The sequence below is a fragment of the Artemia franciscana genome, unplaced genomic scaffold, assembly GCF_032884065.1.
Source record: "Artemia franciscana unplaced genomic scaffold, ASM3288406v1 Scaffold_858, whole genome shotgun sequence".
Taxonomy (NCBI): domain Eukaryota; kingdom Metazoa; phylum Arthropoda; class Branchiopoda; order Anostraca; family Artemiidae; genus Artemia; species Artemia franciscana.
In genome coordinates, this window is record NW_027068553.1 from 165,846 (window position 1) to 186,450 (window position 20,605).

The following is a 20,605-nucleotide window of genomic DNA, read 5'->3' on the forward strand; positions in this document are numbered from 1 at the left end:
GCATGGGGGAGACTATATTACTAAATCCTTTGTTAAACTACATATCGTGTTCAATGAATAACGGGATAAAGAAGGAAGTTTTTTTGAAACGAGCTGTGGAGTTTTTCTTATAGAGACTCAATGTTAAAGGCTAAAGAACTGTTGAGTAAGGATGCCAAAACTAGTGATCGATTTACGAAATGCGTCCAAGATGAAGACAATTTAATGGATATTGCTAAGATTTTCGCAAGAAGCGCTAAAGAAAGAATAGAACTTCCCAAGTTCGTTATATTTGATCCTCAAGAAGTACCGGCCAGTGGAGCAGAAGTAGACGAATGTGTCAAGTCGACAGTGAATGAAATGCGACGGCAGTTCTCGGGTTTTCTCGAGCACCACAACCAAGTCCCAATCCCGTGGCCTCCCGGCAAATCTATAAGTGACGGAAACCAGCCCAATCCTGCACCAGATAGACTTTTTCCACTACCCTATTCCGTAGTTTTCAAGAACCCAACCCCCACTACCATGCCAGAGGAACGAAAACAATTTTTGATGAGTATGTGTGGAGAAGACCTGTCAGCCGAGGATGTTGAATTGAAAAGAAGTCGATCTGAATGGCGGCTTGTAGTTAAAACGGAGGTCAAGGCAAACAGCATAGCCTCTTCTATCAACCAGAAGTCGCAATGTGCAGAAGCTAGGGTGAAATCCCCAGTTTTTATAGGCGTGATCAAAAACATTCCGACTACATATGATGCCAATAAGGTGAAAAACTGCGTTTTAGGCTGCGAAAGGGCAGAGCAGTGTGGTAGAAGTCGAACCTATAAGTTGTACTTTTCTTCCCGCTATGAGCTAGGTCTGGCCATGAAAATTCTGCCAAAAATAGAGTTTGAATGTTTTCTGATTGAAGAGTTTGTTTACCTTCCAAAACGATGCTATAACTGCCAGATATTCGGTCACGTTTCAGCAGAGTGTTCCGCTCCCCAGGTTTGTCCCCGTTGCGGTGTCCTTGGCCATACGTCAAATGCTACTACCACATGCACGAATCCAATTGGCTGTGCAGCATATAAATCGACAAAATATACCTGTCAGTCATTCCAATGTCCTGAGATGAAAAAGCAAATTGGAAAGAAAAAACGCTCCTATGAATGAACAGCATGCAAGTACTAAGATCGTGTCATGGAACATGAACGGAAGTGTGTCTCACAGAATCCCCTTAATTGAAAAATTATGTCGGCGAGGCAATATTCTATGCATCCAAGAACATCTGCTGACAAGTGATAGTCTCAGCCTGCTCAAGTTTTCAGACAATCATACATTTTATTTTGTCCCAGCAAAGTCTTGTCAACGTGGAAGACCCTCTGGCAGACTAGCGATCGTATGTAGCTCTGCAGTTGATTCCGAGAGTCTTGATACAGCTGAAAACCTTATGGTTATAAGAGCTGGGAATCTTGTGATCGTCAATGTCTACCTCCCCACAAACTACAGCGACGAAGAATCAGATAACTGATTTTCAAAGGCAGTGCGTGCTCTTGCAAAGTGCCTCAAGACCATTATGTTGTCAAAACTGGAATGCGTTATCATCGGAGACTACAACTATTACCTAGCCGACGACTCGTCTCCTCGGTCCCAGTTGATCCTAAGCACATTGGAAAATCGGTATTGTGTGCTTCCAAAAGACAATGATTTTACTTTCGTATACACTAGTGGTTCAGTCTCAAATATAGACCATGTCGCATGCACACTAAATGTGAGTGGCACAGTTAGCGTGCTAATGGGAAGTCACTCCTGTGACCATATACCCATTGAAGCATGTGTTAATGTGTGTATTCCTAAGGAAAAAAGTTCTTCACAGTGGTACGAAATAAAGGATTGGTTAAAGGCCGACTTTCCTCTTTATCAGACAGTGCTCGACAAGACACTGCAGAAGATCAATGTGCCATATAATCTCCTACAAGCCAACGTGCAAAGGAATATCCAAGAAACTAAAATACAGGTCAATGGCTTTTGTGCTGAAATCACCCATGCATAAAAAACCGCAGAAAAGGCTGCTGTTCCCGCTAGGAAAATTCGTAAACATACTGAAATCCCTGGGTACTCAAAGAATCGAGAGCTAGTTCTCGGTATGGAGGGAAGGCGGACATCCAAAATTCGGCATGTTGAATTGTCTCCGTAAACACACAAAACGTAAATTTGAGAAAGCCCTCAAGCAGCATCGTACAAATTTGAAACATGAATATACAGAGAGAATAATCAACGATCCAAGTCGTCTATGGAAAGATCGCGTGAAAGACCACCAAGAAACACCTAAGTCCATGCCTTGTGACCCAAACGACTGGCGAGCCTACTATACGAGCGAATTTAGTGCCCCAGATCCCAGTGTAGCAAGGCCATATATCGAGCAACTTGAATCTGTGCTATCAAATTCGAGTTTTCCGGACTTTACCGTAACTGTTTCAGATGTAACTGCAAATGTCTTTAAGTTGAAAAAGAAAAAATCGCGCGGAGTTGACGGTTTGTGTGCACTTCACCTTGTGAATGGTACTCGTCTTTTATATGAAATGTTAACATTATTGTACCAGATCATATTCGTAGTCGGTATTGTGCCTGATGTTTTTTGTAGAGGACAACTTACGCCCATCCTGAACAAAGGGAAGCCAGCTAATATATGCTCCTCCTATTGCCCAATTACTGTATCGCCAGTTTTATGTAAGCTTTTTGAAATGCATATATAGCCGAATGTTAGAAACTGTTGCCAAATACCAAACTACCAGTTTAGCCTTACGGTAGGTCTTGGTTGCGCTGATGCTCTGTTTGCACTTGCTGCTATTTTGTCTGATTCTGAGGCAACGGGTGACCAAATAGTTATTGGTTCTTTTGATTTAAGACGGGCGTTTGACTCGTTGGTGCATGTGCAGATCCTTTTAGAAGCGTATAAACAAGGGCTAAATCTGTGTATTGTCAGAGCTATGTATTATTTGTACAATAACCTTGGAGCGTAAATTAAAATACCCTCATGTTCGACTCAATCCGGTGTTGTACCAGTTCGTAAAGGGGTCAGGCGAGGCTCAGTTGTGTCTCCGACTTTGTATAACTATAGCTTTCTGCTGGCACAAGCCCAGGTAGCTACGTCTCGTGTTTCAAAAGGGATCGATGTTTCGTTGATGGCGTACGCTGACGACCTACTTAATTTGAACAGGTCTTCCGATCGATAATGAAGAATTTTGATGTTTTGAGTAGGGAATATAATAAAATAGGTTTATCATTTAATGTGTCTAAATCGGCCGTACTGTTCTTCAACGCGGGGGATTATGAGAAATTAATTCCTTTAGGCGATTCAGCTGTTAAGCCATGTGAGAGCATTAATGACCTTGGTTTACCAATCGGTCGAAGCCTCTACTCGACAGGAACGTTGCTTTTACGACACGTAGTGGCGAAAATCCGGATTGCTAACAAATAAATCATTGGTAACAGACATCGATTCTGCCGTGGATTTCTTGCGTCGCTGTATAATGCCATTGCCCTCCCACATGTACTGTATATAGCACCTTTTTGGAATTATTTTTCGTCCACCCAATGTACAAAAGTAAGAATTCTATTTTTCCGATTCGTGAAGTATCTTCTGAGACTTCCTCCGTGGACGACGAACTCGTATATCATGCGTAAATATGGAGTGTCCGATCCAACAGTTTGCATTAACCGGGTCATACAGAATTTCCTAGAAAAGGCTAAGGGAAGGACGAACTCGTAGCTAGCTATCATGGGTCAGTAGTTTTGTTAGTGTACATAGTGTGTGTTCACTTACGGTTATGTTTGTAGTGTGATTTTCTTCATTCTTTTCTTTTTCATTCGTACACCGATGTAATTCTAGTGAATTTTCGGGTAATAAAAGTACTTACTTACTTACTTACTGAAGTATATTAAGGATAGAGGTGATTTCCTGCTATTATGTGCACTCGATGTTGCAATAGCTTTTGACTGGTATGTATTTTCCAAGGTTTTGCTCGAGGCCCTTTTGAAAGGTAATGACGATATGGTAATCACTTGTTTAAGATACATGTATAGAACTCTGAAGGTTAGAATTAAAGATGGTAGTCAACTATTTTCAACTTTGAAAGGTTTATGCCAAGGAGCTGTCACTTTTCCGGTATTGTCTAACAATTGTGTTACTAGTGCTCAGGATAGGCTGAACTGTAATCAAATCAAACAGTTCGTGGTAATGAACTGTAGAAAGGAACGACCCGGCTCAATAGTAACCTAAATCCAAAAAAATTGAATTTTTATACCAATAGCTACATCTGAAGAATTGCATTTTAATGCTGATTCTAAATATATAAGTTTCATCAAGTTTAATTCTACCAATCGAAAGTTATGAGTCTGAGAATATATGTGGTATTTTAGAGAATAGGGGGTAACACCCCCTAAAAGTCCTAGAACCTTAATGAAAATCACGCCATCAGATTCAGCGTATCAGAGAACCCTTTTGTAGAAGTTTCAAGCTGTTATCTACAAAAATGTGGAATTCTGTATTTCTTGCAAGAAGGCAGATCACGGGTGCATGTTTATTTGTTTGTTTGTTTTTTCCCCAGGGGTGATCGTATCGACTCTCTTGTCCTAAAATGATGCAAGAGGGCTCATTCTAACTTAAATGAAAAGTTCTAGTGCCCTTTTAAAGTGACCAAAAAAGTTGGAGGGCACCTAGGCCCCCTTCCACGCTAATTATTTTTTCAAAGTCAACAGTTAAAAATTCTGGGGACGAAATACTCCCCCAAAGTCCACGTGGGAGGGGCAACAAGTTTCGAACTTTGACTAGTGCTTACATATAATAATGGTTATTGGGTACAGACGTTTTCAGGGGGATTTTTCGGTTGAGGGGAGGGGTTGAGAAGAGGGGGACATGTTGGGGGAACTTTTTATGGAAGAATTCGTCATGGGGGAAGAAAATTTCTATGAAAGGAGCGCAAGATTTTCTCTTAACAACATTATTTAAAAACCACAATGAAAAAATAAATATGAAAAAGTTTTTTCAACTGGAAGTAAGGAGCATCATTAAAACTTAAAACGAACTGAGATTATTACGCATATGAGGGGCTCACCTTCTCCTCATACCTCGCTCTTTACGCTAAAGTATTTTTGGTAATTTCAACTATTTATTCCACGGATTTTGCGATTCAGAGGTACTGACGTGGGGATGAACCTCTCATATATGTAATAAAAACATGAGAATACAAGAGTTCGTTACGTAAGCTAATTTATAAGTTACGTATATCTTTTGCTAATAAAAACAGTCGTAAGAAATTAAATGTTCTAGTTGCCTTTTTAAGTAACCAAAAAACTATGAGAAAGCCATTTATCCAGAAAAAAATAAATATGCAAATTTGTTTGAATTATTCCTCCGCAGAGTGCCAAAATCAAAACATAAATTGATTCAAAAACGTTCAAAAATAAAAATAAAAAAACAGTTTTTTTAACTGAAAGTAAGGAGCGACATTAAAACTTAAAACGAACAGAAATTATTTCGTATATGCAAGGGGCTGCTTCCTCATCAACGCCCCGCTCTTTACGCTAAAGTTTTTTACTGTTTTAAAACGAAGAGTTGAGAGAAAGAGTCAAACTTTAGTGTAAAGTGTAGGGTGTTGATGAGGAAGCAGCCCCTTTCATATACGAAGTAATTTCTTTCCGATTTAAGTTTTAATGTCGCTCCTTACTTTCAGTTAAAAAAACTTGTTTTTTTTATTTCATCTTCAAAGGAGTTGATCTTTCATTAGTTTTGTTTGCAGAAAATCTACTAAGCCTTTCCTGCACTTTTCAAGGATGCTCTTAAACCTTTCAGTTTCTCCGAGAAGAGTGTGAACACATTAGTTTGAGCTTCATTACTGATTAAACATTTGTCGTACAATTGGAATTTTGATGCCAATAGTTACATCAAAAGAATTGCATTTTAATGCTGATTTTAAATATATAAGTTTTATTACGATCAGTTATACCCATCAAAAGTTAAGATCCTGAGAAAATTTGCCTCATTTTAAAAAATAGGGGGAACAACCCCCTAAAAGTCATACAATCTTAAAAAAAATCACACTATCAGATTCAGAGAATCAGAGAACCTTATTGTAGAAGTTTCATGCTCCTATCTACAAAAATGCAGAATTTCACATTTTTTGCCAGAAGACAAATCACAGATGCGTGTTTATTTGTTTGTTTTTTTGTTTGTTGATTGTTTTGTTTTTTTTCCCAGGTGTGATCGTATTGACTGAGTGTTCCTAGACTGTCACCAAAAAGCTCATTGTAACGGAAAGTAAAAGTTCGAGTGCCCTTTTTAAGTGACCCAACAAATTGGAGGGCACCTAGGACCCCTCCCCCGCTCATTTTTTCCCAAAAGTCACCGGATCAAAAATCTGAGATAGTCATTTTATTCACCATAGTCAAAAAACCTAATAACTATGTCTTTAGGGGTGACTTACTCCCCCGCAGTCCCAGTGGGAGGGGCTGCAAGTTACAAACTTTGACCTGTGTTTACATATAGTAAAGGTTACTGGGAAATGTACAAGCGTTTTCAGGGGGATTTCTTTTATTTAGGGGGAGAGTAGGGGGGGGGGGTTACTTGGGAGGATATTTCCATGGAGAAACTTCTCAAGGGGGAAGATAATTTCAATGAAGGGGGTGCTGGATTTTCTAGCATTATTTGAAAGAAATGGAAAAATAAATATGAAAAGTTTTTTCTACTGAAAGTAAGAAGCAGCATTAAAACTTAAAACGAATAAAATTTATTACAGATATGAGGGGTTTACCTTCTCGTTAAACCTCACTCTTTACGCTAATATATTTTTAGTAATTTCAACTATTTATTCTACGGGCTTTGCATTCTTAAGGAATTGGGACGAAATTGAGCTTTAGTTTGAAGAGCGAGGTATCGACGAGGGTTGAACCCCCTCATATACGCAATAAGAACATACGAATATAGAAGGTCGGTACATAGGTTAATTCGTAAGTTACGTATATTTTTTACCAATGAAAACGTTTGTAAAAAATTAAAAGTTCTAGTTGCTTTTTAAGTAATCAAAAACTTGGAGGGCAATTAGGCCTCCTCCGTCACTTCTTTTTTCTCAAAATCTTCCGATTAATTGCAATTAATGAATATGCAAATTTTGTTTTAGTTATTTATTTGCGGAGAGCCAAGATGAAAACATGCATTAATTCAAAAATGCCCAGAAATTAAATAAAAAAACAAGTTTTTTAAATGAAAGTAAAGAGGAACATTAAAACTTAAAACGAACAGAAATTACTCCGTATATGAAAGCGGCTTTTCCTCCTCAACTCCCAGCTCTTTACAATAAAGTTTCTTACTATTTTAAAAATAGAGTTAAGATAAAGAGTCAAACTTTAGCGTAAATAGCCACGTGTTTAGGAGGAAAAGCTCCTTTTATATACGGAGTTATTACTGTTCGTTTTAAGTTTTAATGTTGCTCCTTACTTTCATTTAAAAAAAACTTGTTTTTTTATTTAATTGCAAAAGAAAGCAAGTTAATCTCCTTTACTTTAAATTTGTAAATTAAATTAAATTGCAACTGGAGCAAGTAACTCTTTTCTGAAAAGATATTATCATTTGGTAAACTCAGTTGGAGTTATAGAGAAGAATATTTTTGATTTCACTACCAAATGCCAGAAAGTCTTCCCATCTTTGGTCATTTCTGTTTGTCCCATGTTTGCAGTTGTCAAAGTGTGTTTTTATTTTTGTTGTCTCTTTTTTTTTTTGACTTGATTTTTACTCTGTCTTTTTCTGAACGTTCTGCCCAATTTTTTTTATGGTTTATAAATAAAATAATGATGATGATGGTGATATTACTTCTACACCCTTTGGACAATTAGCATGGATTTGCTGTAATTTCATTTTGTTCTATATCACTATAAGCATTTCCTGAGGCTTCACCTTAGTATCAAAATCCATTTTGGGGCAAAGGACCATAAGTTACTCACTGATACAGTTAAAAACCCTTTATATAAACAGTCTTGGAATTGCAAAACTCATATCCCATATTCTTGGAGCTGTGAAGGATTTTAAAACCCAGCATTGTTCTTGTTAGCGTTTGGAATATTTGAAACTTATTGTACACCGGTAGATGATTTTTCTTACAGAATTAGAACTCTTAGTTTCTTGTTGAAAAAGTTCCTTCTGAAGATTACAGGACGACCTCTTCCATAATTTGCCTCAACATCCTTCTCATCACACTTCTAAAGTTCCAAACGCTTAAGTGTTTGAAACTTTAGTTGTTTTTTTCTGATTAATATGAAATTTTCTATATTCCTTTTAGGTAGTTTTGAAGCGAAAATAAAAAACGATACTAATTTTTTTGATGCAATACTCATTTTTAAAGATAAGAAATGTATGGGAAGCGTGAGCTTTAGTTTATCATAATATATAAAACATTTTGAGTAAACAATGACTTATAGTGTCTTTTTCTTTGCCAATGACATCATTTGTGTCTCATTATCCCCTCAAGCAATTTTGGAAGGAGAGCTATTTATCCCTTTCCTATACTGCAATTACTCCCTTTTGTTGAGCTCCTACAAACCTAATTTCTGATTTCTTGTTCTATTTACTAATTTCTGATTTTCGAACAGGGTTTTTCTAGTCATTCCCTTTTGCTAATGCGTTTATATATCTCATTCAATCCTTATACCTTTTGTAAACAACAGTTTTAGCAAATTTCGAAATTGTTATTGCTAATAAATGTTTTTCAATTGTATACTATAAAAAATTCAATATTGTTATTTTACTAAAGTGTTGATAACAGCTTATCACGTTATTATATACAAAATTATTTGTTTAAAGTTCAATGAGATAACAACAATTGACGTATCAAAGAGACACTAAAACAAAGTTACGCGAAGAGGTATTAGAGCCGAGTTTTCCCTACTTTCTTAATATCTTTTTGAATAAATTTATTTGTTTTATTTTCATTTTATTTAGATATCTTTTTCTAGCTTTGTGATTTAAATTTGTTTTTGTAGTTGCTTATACTACATTTCACCATATGCCCACTGTTCTTAAAACTGGTGAAGTTGTGTTTAATCAGAATGCTCTCCACGTGCTGTGTATTCCCTTATATTCGATCATGTTAGCTGTAAATATGATAAAGATCGACTTATTCCTTTTGGCTGCTGAAGACGCTGAGATGAATATTCTAGAAACAATTCCTTTTGATATTGTTAGTATTGCTGTTTTTATGATAGAAGTCGGCAGTAAGTCAGAAGACCAAAATCAAGAAATTCACAAGTTTCTTGAATCTAAGAAATACACATTTTATGACAGATTTAGTGATGGAATATATAGAACAACTGATATTTTCATAAGTCAAAAGTACTTAGAAAATAACTACGACTGGAGAAAACTACTTAGATCGACTGTGAAAGATATATATAAAATTCTTACAGGGAACACAGACGAAGAAATAAGTGACAATGAAATAGAGTTACTTGAAATTCTTTTTTAGGTTTTTCCCTTTTGAATCGAAACACACATGTGAGAATAAATTTGACGAAGAATTTGTTTTAATATGTATCATTACAAAGCCAAACATAATGACTATTGTAATTAGAATCAACTATTAAGAAGGAAAAGACACATTATATCAGCCAATATATAGTAAAATATATATGGTATTTAATATACGGTAAAAACATATGATAATGAATAATTGGTTATATATGGAAAATTTTATATGGTTAATGGCTTAAATATTACGGTCTACATATATATATATATATATATATATATATATATATATATATATATATATATATATATATATATATATATATATAATGACAAGAGAAATCATCAATGTAACAGCACAAACACAAAAAACAAGAAAAAAAAGAAAAAAAAGAAAGGAGATTGAAGGAGAAAGGGAAAACAATTTTCCTAAATTAGTGGTTAATATATACCAGTATTTGAATGAAGCCTTAACCCTACTGATCCATACAACCACATAAGTCAAACAGCATAGCCATACACAATCAACCATAAAGAATAATCGTTGGACAGGCAGTCATGTTGTCAATAAGTATAAGTCGCCATTTACCAAACAATAAAAACAATAAAGACAAATAATTCAGAGGCAACAACCCAACACAACGGCTCATCAGGAGAATACACTTGCCTATAGGGTTTCGGCACTTTAAATTCTCTACCCAGTCAAGTGTTGTGCCTACCACACCAATACCCATGGCATCCCCGTGTCAGGTATCACCCCCAAAATATATGCCTATGAAAAAAAAACCGCAAATGTAGAACAACCAAGTAACACCAAAACAAACTTATCCTGTTAATTTATTCCTCTTTTTAGCTACAATAGGTAAACTAAATGTGATAAATTTTACCTAATCACAAATATTAACACTTTGCAAAAAACCTAAGTGAACTAAACAATTATAGAATTCATCTTTACCATTAGGCTATTTTTTTAAAAATCCGCTCTATTAGAAACACAATTCAAAATAAATGGCACTGCATCATTTTTTTGCGAACCTCCGAAATTAGCCAAAAAATTTCTTAAGTATTTCCAGATAATTCTTTTGGTATTTATTTAAAAGTTCGTTATAATGAAAATTAAATTTTTTAAATTGCCAAGTTAATTTATTTGCAGAAAAACGTCTTAAAATCAATTTTTGGCTTAAGATTTTACATCTATTTTTAAAATCAATATAATTACTACAAATCCTTGCATAACGAATTAACTGTGAGAAAAAGGCCGAATATGTGATATTTGAGTGTATATTACTTTCAGGAAATGGAAAACTAATCACTTCAAAATCAAAATCATCCGTTTTATTATACATTTTAAAACTTAATTTATTATTATCAGAAATATTAATATTTAAATCTAAGAAATGATCTTCCTGACCAGCGCCATGACTAGGTTCAAGAGTAAGCTCTGATGGATATATATTTTTAGAAATATCAATGAAATCCTTACAATTTCTGACCAAATTATCATTTAGATATTTTTTATTATTTCACAAAACAAGTTTTAACTTATTTGGATTATTCTTATCCATCATATATTTATTTTCTAGTTGACTTAAAAACAAGTCAGCTATAAATGGACTGGCATTCCCCCCGTGGGAATTCACACAATTTGCTTGTACAAATCAACACCAAATCTTATATAAGTATAGTATAAAACAAATTCTAATAACTCCAAAATCATATCCATCTCAGGCTGTAACATCTCAAGTTAACTGTAGTCTTAAAGCAATTTGTCCATATAGCTTTTTTATTATAAGTGTCTATTTTTAAGAACCTTTTACTAGATAAGAGAAAATATTTCTTGATAACAGTTTTTAAGTTATCTAACACTACATTAAGTGATAAATTAGTATGCATTGTCGCAAAACCGAGAGACTCAATTCTTTTAAATGAAACCATTGTTAAAGAATCTATCACCTGCAGTGAATTATTAACACTCCAATATGGATTAAAATCCGAAAATTTTTTAATACCAGAACAATAGGTTTTAAGTTTATTCATAATATCCTTTAAATTTAAAGAGAGGTCAGTAGCAGCATTGCGAGTTGGACATTTAGCTGCTCCAGCAATAAATCGTGGTTTAGGGGGATTCTTATGAAATTTTACAGTCCAATATAGGAAAGGGAACTTTTTATCATTGGCATTTAATTTAATATTAAAATTTTCAAAAAGTATTTCTTCAGTCTTTTCAATTAAATTTTCATCCTCTAAATTCACCTTTTCGTAAACATTAGTTGTGCATAACTCCCTTTTTGAGATATCACAATAGGCTACAGCTTCTGACAAATTATGGCAAAATTATTATTAGCTTTATTACAAATAACTGGCACAATTACAAATTCACTCTGTAGATTAGCAATTTGTTGTTTAATCTTAGCATTATAAAATAATAATTTAGTGATACTATTTCTTAAGTTAGAATATATTTTATTTCGTATTCTACTAATAATTAAATTCCTCCAACTTTCAAAACTCTCTTTATTATTATTCTTATTCTTACACCACTTATCAATAAATAAATCAAAATCATTTTTCAAGCCATCAAGAACATCAATGGTTTCAGATGATGAGAAAGACGAAAATTAGCCCCTTTATTCATTATAATTTGAAGATCATCATTCTTTATTATTGACAAGTCCCCTGTTATAACATATTTGTAAGTAGGATTTACAAATGGGCCAAGTTGCTTACAGTTACAAACCGGTTTCCAATTTATATCACTATCTAATCTTTTAAGTGTTAAATTATAATTAAAAATAATTTGCCCAATAGTCTTTGAAATTTTATAAGTTAAAACTGGACTATCATTATAATTCAAATTACTAAGAAGGGCCAGTTTCACATTCCGCTGATTTAGAAATTCCGGTAAATTAATATCTTCAATCTGCTTACAAGTAAAATTAATAGGTAAATATAATCTGTTATCCTTATTACCAATATTATCAAACTTTTTCTTTTTTGAAATAAATTTCGTCTTAGTTAGAAAGCAAATTATATCACATAATACTTAGAATTATATTCAAGAGCTGTATTATTCATAACAATCCAGAAAGGTTTGATTAAATTCCTCTTGGATAAATTATTTAGACATTTTAGTACAGAAATCCTACCACTAGATTGAAGTAGCTGGCATAGATCTATAGAAAGCATATGTAAATCTAAATATATATATATATATATATATATATATATATATATATATATATATATATATATATATATATATATATATATATATATATACAAAAAGCAATCACCAATGCAACAGAATAAACACAAAAAAAAGACAGAAGCAGAAAGGAAGACTATTTTCCTACAATAGTAATTAATATAGATCATAACTTAAATGAGGCCTTAACTCTGCTCATCCATACAATCACATAGGTCAAATAGCATAGCCATACACAATCAAGCATAAAGAATAATCCATGGACAGGCAGTTGTGTCGTAAGTAAGTATAAGTCGTCATTTACTAAATCTGAAAAATAGTAAAAAATTACAAATAAATCAGAGGCAACAACCCAACACAAGGGCTCATGAGTAGAATACACACTTTCCTATAAGGTTTCGGCACTTTAAATTCCCTACCCAGGCAAGTGGCATGCCTACCATAAACTTTCTATGGTATCCCTGTGCTAGGTATCACCCCCATAATATATTCCTATGAAAAAACAAATGTAGAACAACCAAGTAACACCAAATCAAGCTTATCATACCTTGGTTCTGGCCCTCGTATATTTGTGTTACGAATTCACAATCTATATTAACACTAAACAATTATTAAAACTTTTCACAATATCAAAGTTTCTCTATTGATGAAAATATGACCCAGATAAAAATCAAGGAAATGAATGAAAAATAAGATCATTTGAAAATAAAATATATGCAAAATCCTCCGGAAATCCACCGTCAAATATTAGGGACAAGCCAAACTCCATAACAAAGAAAATCAAAATCAACCAAAGATCCTTATAAGTATTTCAAGATAATTCTTTCAGTATTTATTTAAAAGTTTGTTCTAATGAAAATAATTTTTTTAAATTGCCAAGTTAATTTATTTGCAGAAAAATATCTTAAAATCAATTTTGGCTTAAAATTTTACATCTATTTTTAAAATCAATATCAAACGGTTCGTGGTAACGAACTGTAGTAAGGTGCGACCCAGCTCAATAGTAACCAAAACTCTAAAAATAGAATTTTGATACCAATAACTACATCAAGAATTGCGTTTTATTGCTGATTTTAAATATATAAGTTTAATTAAGTTTAGTCTTACCCATCAAAAGTTACGAGCATGAGAAAATTTGTGTTATTTTAGAAAATATGGGAAAACACCCCCTAAATGTCATAGAATCTTAACAAAAATTATACCATCAGATTCAGCGTATCAGAGAGTCCTGCTGTAGTCAAAAACCTTTATAACTATGTCTTTGGGGACGACTTACTCCCCAACAGTCCCCGTGGGAGGGTCTACAAGTTACAAACTTTGACCAGTGCTTACTTATAATAATGGCTATTGGAAAGTGTACAGGCGTTTTCAGGTGGATTTTTTGGTTGGGGGAGGGGTTGATAAGAAAGGGATATGCTGGGGTGTCTTTCCATCGAGGAATTTTTCATGGGGGAAATAGATTTCCAGGAAGGGAGCGCAGGATATACTAGCATTATTTAAAAAGAACAATGAAAAAACTAATATGAAAAAGTTTTTTCAGCTGGAAGTAAGGAGCAGCATTAAAGCTTAGAACCAACATAAATTATTATCCATATTAGGGGCTCAATTCCTCCTAATATCTCGCTCTTTACTCAAGTATTTTTAGTAAAGTCAACTATTTATTCTACGGCTTTTGTTATTCAGGGGTCATTCTTAATGATGGCTGCTTCCTCATCAACGCCCCGCTCTTTACGCTAAAGTTTTTTACTGTTTTAAAAATAAAAGTTGAGAGAAAAGGTCAAACTTTAGCGTACAGAGTGGGGTGTTTATGAGGAAGCAGCCCCTTTCATATACGAAGTAAATTTCTGTTCGTTTTAAGTTCTAATGTCGCCCCTTACTTTCAGTTGAAATTTTTTTTTTTAATAATTACTACAAATGCTCGCATATCTAAGTAACTGTGAGTATAATACTGAATATGTGATATTTGAGTGTAAATTAATTACAGGGAACGGGAAATTAATCACACAAAAATTGAAATCATCCGCTTTATAATACATTTTAAAACCTAATTTATTATTATCAGAAATTTCAATATTCAAATCTAAGAAATGATCATCTAGACCAGTGCCATATTTAGTTCATGAGTAAGCTCTGATGGATGTAATTTTTAGAAATATTAATCAATTCCTTACAATTTAAAACCAAAATATCATCTAAATATATTTTATTATTGGACAAAACATGTTTTAAATTATTTAGATTATTCTTATCCATCATATATTTATATTCGAGTTGACTTAAAAACTATTCAGCTATAAATTGGCTGGCATTCTCCCCCATGGGAATTCCCACGATTTGCTTGCACATATTACCATTAAATCTTTTATGCGTATTATATGAAAAAAATCTAATAAATCAAAAATCATATCTAAGCTGTAACATCTCGAGCTAACTATAGTCTTAAAGCAGTTTGTCCATATAGATTTTTTATTATGAGTGTCTATTTTTAAGAACCTCTTACTAGATAAGAGGAAATATTTCTTTATAACCTGTATATATATATATATATATATATATATATATATATATATATATATATATATATATATATATATATATATATATATATATATATATATATATGTTCTGGTATTAAAAATTTTTCGAATTTTAATCCTTATTGGAGTGTTAATAATTCACTGCAGGTGATAGATTCTTTAACAATGGTTTCAACTAAAAGAATTGAGTCTTTCGATTTCTTGACAATGTATACTAATTTATCACTTAATGTAGTGTTGGATAATTTAAAAACGGTTATCAAGAAATCTTTCCTCTTATCTAGTAAGAGGTTCTTAAAAATAGACAAATATAATAAAAAAGCTATATAGACAAATTGCTTTAAGACTAAAGTTAACTTGAGATGTTACAGCTTGGATATGATTTTGATTTATTAGAAATTGTTTTATATAATACTTATATAAGATGTAATGGTAATTTTTACAAGCAAATCTTGGGAATTTCCATGGGGGGGGGGGTGCCAGCCCATTTATAGCTAACTTGTTTTTAAGTCAACTAGAATATATTTATATGATGGATAAGAATAATCCAAATAATTTAAAACATGTTTTGTCAAATAATAAAAGATATTTAGATTTTATTTTGGTTTTAAATTGTAAGGAATTCATTGATATATCTAAAAATATAAATCCATCAGAGCTTACTCTTGAACCTAGTCATGGCGCTGGTCTAGGAGATCATTTCTTAGATTTAAATATTAATATTTCTGACAATGGTAAATTAAGTTTTAAAATATATTATAAAACGGATGATTTCGATTTTGACGTGATTAATTTCCCATTCCCTGAAAGTAATATACGCTCAAATATCACATATTCGGCGTTTTTCTCACAGTTACTTCGATATGCAAGGATTTGTAGTAATTATATTGATTTTAAAAATAGATGTAAAATCTTAAGCCAAAAATTGATTTTAAGAGATTTTTCTGCAAATAATTTAACTTGGCAATTTAAAAATTTAGTTTTCATTATAACGATCTCTTAAATAAATACCAAAAGAATTATCTTGAAATACTTAGAGAAATCTTTGGTTTATTTTGATTTTCCTTGTTACTGAGTTTGGCGTGTTCCTAAATTTTGATTTCCGGAGGATTTTGCATATATTGTCGTTTCAGATGGTCTTATTTTACATTCATTTCCTTGAATTTTATCTAGGTAATTAAATTAATAGAGTATTACATTATTCACATCTACATTAATAGAAAAATTTTGAAATAGTAAAAAAATTTGAATAATTGTTTAGTTTTAATATAGATTGTGAATTGCTAACTTAAATACATGAGAGCCAGAACTAAGGTAGGATAAGCTTGTTTTGGTATTACTTGGCTTTTCCACATTTGCTTGTTTTTTTGCATAGGCATATATTTTTGGGTGATACCTAACACAGGGATACCATAGGTAATTTATGGTAGGCACACCACTTGACTGGGTAGAGAATCTAAAGTACCGAATTCTATAGCCAAGTGTTTATTCTCCTGATGAGCTCTTGTGTTGGGTTGTTGCCTCAGAATTATTTGTCTTTATTGTTTGGTAAATGACGACTTATTCTTATTGACGACATGACTGCCTGTCCATGGATTATTCTTTATGGTTGATTGTGTATGGCTATGCTGTTTGACGTATGTGATTGTATGGATGAGTAGGGTCCATGCCTCATTCAAGTGCTGGTCTATATTAATCACTAATGTAGGAAAACAGTCTTCCTTTTCTCCTTTTGTCTTCCTTTTTTATTTTTTTATTTTATTTTATTTATTTTTTATTGTGTTTGTGCGTTTTTTTTTATTTTGTTTTCAGTTTTCAAATACTCAAAGGACGTCGGGCCGGGTACGTTAACCAGAAGCAGGTGGAGAAAGAAGCATTTACCTTGATCGGACTGAATGGTGTAGATTCTTCCTATTGCGTGTTTTTTTGGCCGTCGACTGACTCACCCCGTTTCCGACGGTCAAATGATTTTTTATTAGCATTTTACGTGTCATACGTCAGCACTTCAGAATACAGCAGTTTTTTGGCAAAAGAATCAGTTTGACATAACACGAAGAAGGCAGTTAACGTTGTATCCGGTGGATTTAGGGCTCTTTGATGCAAGCTGGACTACGAAAAATTAACACGTTGACCATTTTTTAAATGTAGCGCTAAGCGAACAAAAGCTGGACTTCGTTCCTGTATCAAAAATGAAAGAATACGCCACACAGCCTCGTTATTCCTTATGTATTTCCCAGCCTGATACTGTACAACTTCATTGATATCACAGATTTCGGACTGCAAGCCAAAAACTGCTTTGTCACTGCCTTTGTTGACGTATTTACAAATGTATTTGATTGCCTTTACGGAATTACAAAATTTACACGTTTATGTGTGCATTGTAAGTTTTCGATAGTAAAGGTTAATATTGAACCACCCACTGGCTGTATACTTTGATGTAACAGTTACGTGATTTCATGATTGCTGATTTTCCACCATCTTTGGTAGACCTTTTTCTATATAAAGGCTATCCATCATTGCCGGTAATTTTGTTAGGTACTAAAATTCCCGGATATTGCTTTGTGCACTTTCCTCTGTCCATGCATGGTGAATTTTCATTCAGTTCACCGCAAGGTCCATGTATCATATGTTTACCACAATATCATGTAAGCCCCTATCGAAATCTACATCAGGTATTAAAGTGAAAATCACGTCGTCAATTTCATTAGAAGCAATATTGTTAATTAACCGTAGTAATATATGTATTTGTGACAATCCTTGATTTTTCCATTCCACTGAGTACAACTGGCATCGCACTGGCCCAATAACTTTAAGTTCTACTATGAAATTAATCAGTAATTTCAATTTTTGCCGGAAGAAGCGGGCCGTAATCTCATATCTATTCCTCGGTGATTGTAAGTTGCTGTATGTCGTCTCAAGATGGATTACATTTAAATGTAATAAATAAATTTGGATGACCATAGAGACGAACATATGCAATAGCATCTTGAGCATACTCATGCATATGAAGCAGACTTCCAGCAGATGACAAAGGTAAAGTCGTTGTTCTTCCAATGTTAGCGGTATTACCGTCATTTACAACTGCATCTTGCAAATGAATGTGTTGTTCAGAGCGGAGCTTGGTCTCATTCAGACGGATGAATAGCAAAAATTCTGATTCATAAATCAAACCCCTCACCGAAACAAAAATGTTTGTGGGATGCCTTAGTTTATTAGATATAATAAAAAGTACACTCCATTAATAGAAATGCTCCTAAAGAATATACTAATTGAAATAATAAAAGATCCCGACTACCGTAGGTTACATTTCCTTCTAAGAATCCCCGAGGAACCATTGAAGGATAGAGTTATAATAAGAATCATGATGCTCTTATCTCTCGTTAACCTTATCAAACGCGACATATCGAAGTCTTTTGAATATATAAGAAAATCTGCTAATTTGACATTCATAATTTTCATCAAGACTATTCCATAAACCAGTTATCCCTTGATAGCGAAGAAAACTGCAGAAAAACTTTGGCACACAAATGTTGAGGATGACAACATCCGGCTACTACGATTCCTTTTCATACTAATCAACAAAGAATACCGACCAACCACAATAAACTTTCTGAAGACTGTTCAATATTACCAAAGGTAAACCTGTTTTGAAACCGCAACAGAAACCTTTATTTACCAAATGTCCATACAAAAATCAGGATATATAGAAAATCACCTTAGACTTACTCCAATAAGATGAGAATTTCGGATGCAAAGTAATCCCTGGTATTGATATTATATTATTTGAGCAAGAATGTTGCGTCAACTTCCATATTCAATTAATTTTCACCACAGTGAAAGTCACTAGAGATCCCTTTGCTCTAGCCAAAATTTGTCCCAATGTAATTCCCGAAACGATACAAAAATTTGACATCGTCACTTCGTTAAGAGGCCTTGGCATTCTTAACGAATTATTCACCTATATAATTAATCTAAAAGGCAAACAGTGTGAAAGAGATAATATAATCTTTTATATAAAATTCATAGGTACAAATATACTATTTGAAGAGAACACCGTGCAACACAAGGGTTAACGTTTCCTAAAATTGAGCGCAAATAAAGATGGAGTAAATCGAGTTTTTCTCTAATATAATTCTTGTTCTGTAATGAAGTCTATGAACTTTCTTGGTTATTAAATCCAAAGCGACGACAAATTTACTTTTATAGAAGCATAATTTTATGTAGAGTTAAACTAAGTATTAACCATATGGAATATCTAAGCATACGAGCAAGCTCAGCCATGACCCATTTGGAGCTATTGACCCTCAGAGGAAAAAAGGGAAAGAAAGTGTATGAAACATCAATTTATAATATATTTTATTTTTTTCTCTATTATTTTAATGGATTATTATTCGATATTTCGTGAGTTACAGAGTGATGTTGGTTTTATCCATTTATTTGGCTTTATTTGCTAGTATAAGGCTATTCTTTGTTGAGCCAGTCTTAATAATAATGGCTACTTTGTTTTGAAATTACGTAGCTTTGTGGTTCAAGCAGCCCATCTTTGGAAAAGAACTCGTTTCCTTAAGTAGTTTTAGTATAAAAAAAAGGGGGAATCAACAAGAAAAACAAGAGGTTCTCCGTTTCATAGGGAAAAAGAGAATTGACATTGGAAAAAACTGAAACTTTATAAAACAATTTAACATAAAAGAGCTAGTCTAGAAAACCAAAGATTTAGTATAAAGAAAAGAAAGTACAAAAAGAAAAATCAATACAGAAAAATAACAAATTGATCTAGAGAAAGCGCTAGCCTAGACAGTGGAAAAGAGAGTGAATATAGTGAAAAAGGGAGCTAACAGAAAAATAAAGTTAACATAGGGAAATAGAGAGTTACTGTATGAACACTTAAAATTGAAATAAAGAATCAAGTACTAGAAACCACTAGCCGCAAACGCTTGAATAGAAAAAAACAGTTGGGAAAACCACATGAAGTTGCAAATTTGTCCAAGTGTAGTAAAGTGGTTTTTGAAAATAGAGATTTTCTTTCTCGCAGGCACTTTTAAAGCTTGAGTGCTGAGTTACAAATATGAATAAGTTTTTGATAACTCATGAATATAAACAACTAATGAAAAAGTTAATTTTAGAGACCAAAAGGATTCATGTAACAATATTGATGGTAATTCTTGTTTTTTCCAAAATAGCCCAAGATATAATTAATAAATTTTCTGTTCTGACTTAAGATATCGTATAGTATGGAAACATATTTAAGCATAAGAAGTTGCCATAAACTAGTCATAGTGCATGGAAGATACAGATGAAACAAAAATTTCAAAATGGAAAAAAGAGAATAAAAGGCGCAATGTCAATAAAGGAAATTGCTTAAATGATGGGAGTTGTATCGAAACTATGGGATAG

General features: G+C 33.2%; 1 protein-coding gene across 1 annotated transcript in view; it reads left to right on the forward strand.

Moving 5' to 3' along the window:
* Positions 1-9,519, forward strand: part of LOC136043710 (uncharacterized) — a 69,107-nt gene extending 59,588 nt beyond the window's left edge. The window contains exon 3 of the mRNA XM_065728602.1: positions 8,986-9,519. Within this exon, the coding sequence (XP_065584674.1) occupies positions 8,986-9,467 (482 nt within the window). The 3' untranslated portion in view covers positions 9,468-9,519. The remainder of the gene's footprint in view (positions 1-8,985) is intronic.
* Positions 9,520-20,605: the final 11,086 nt, after the last annotated feature.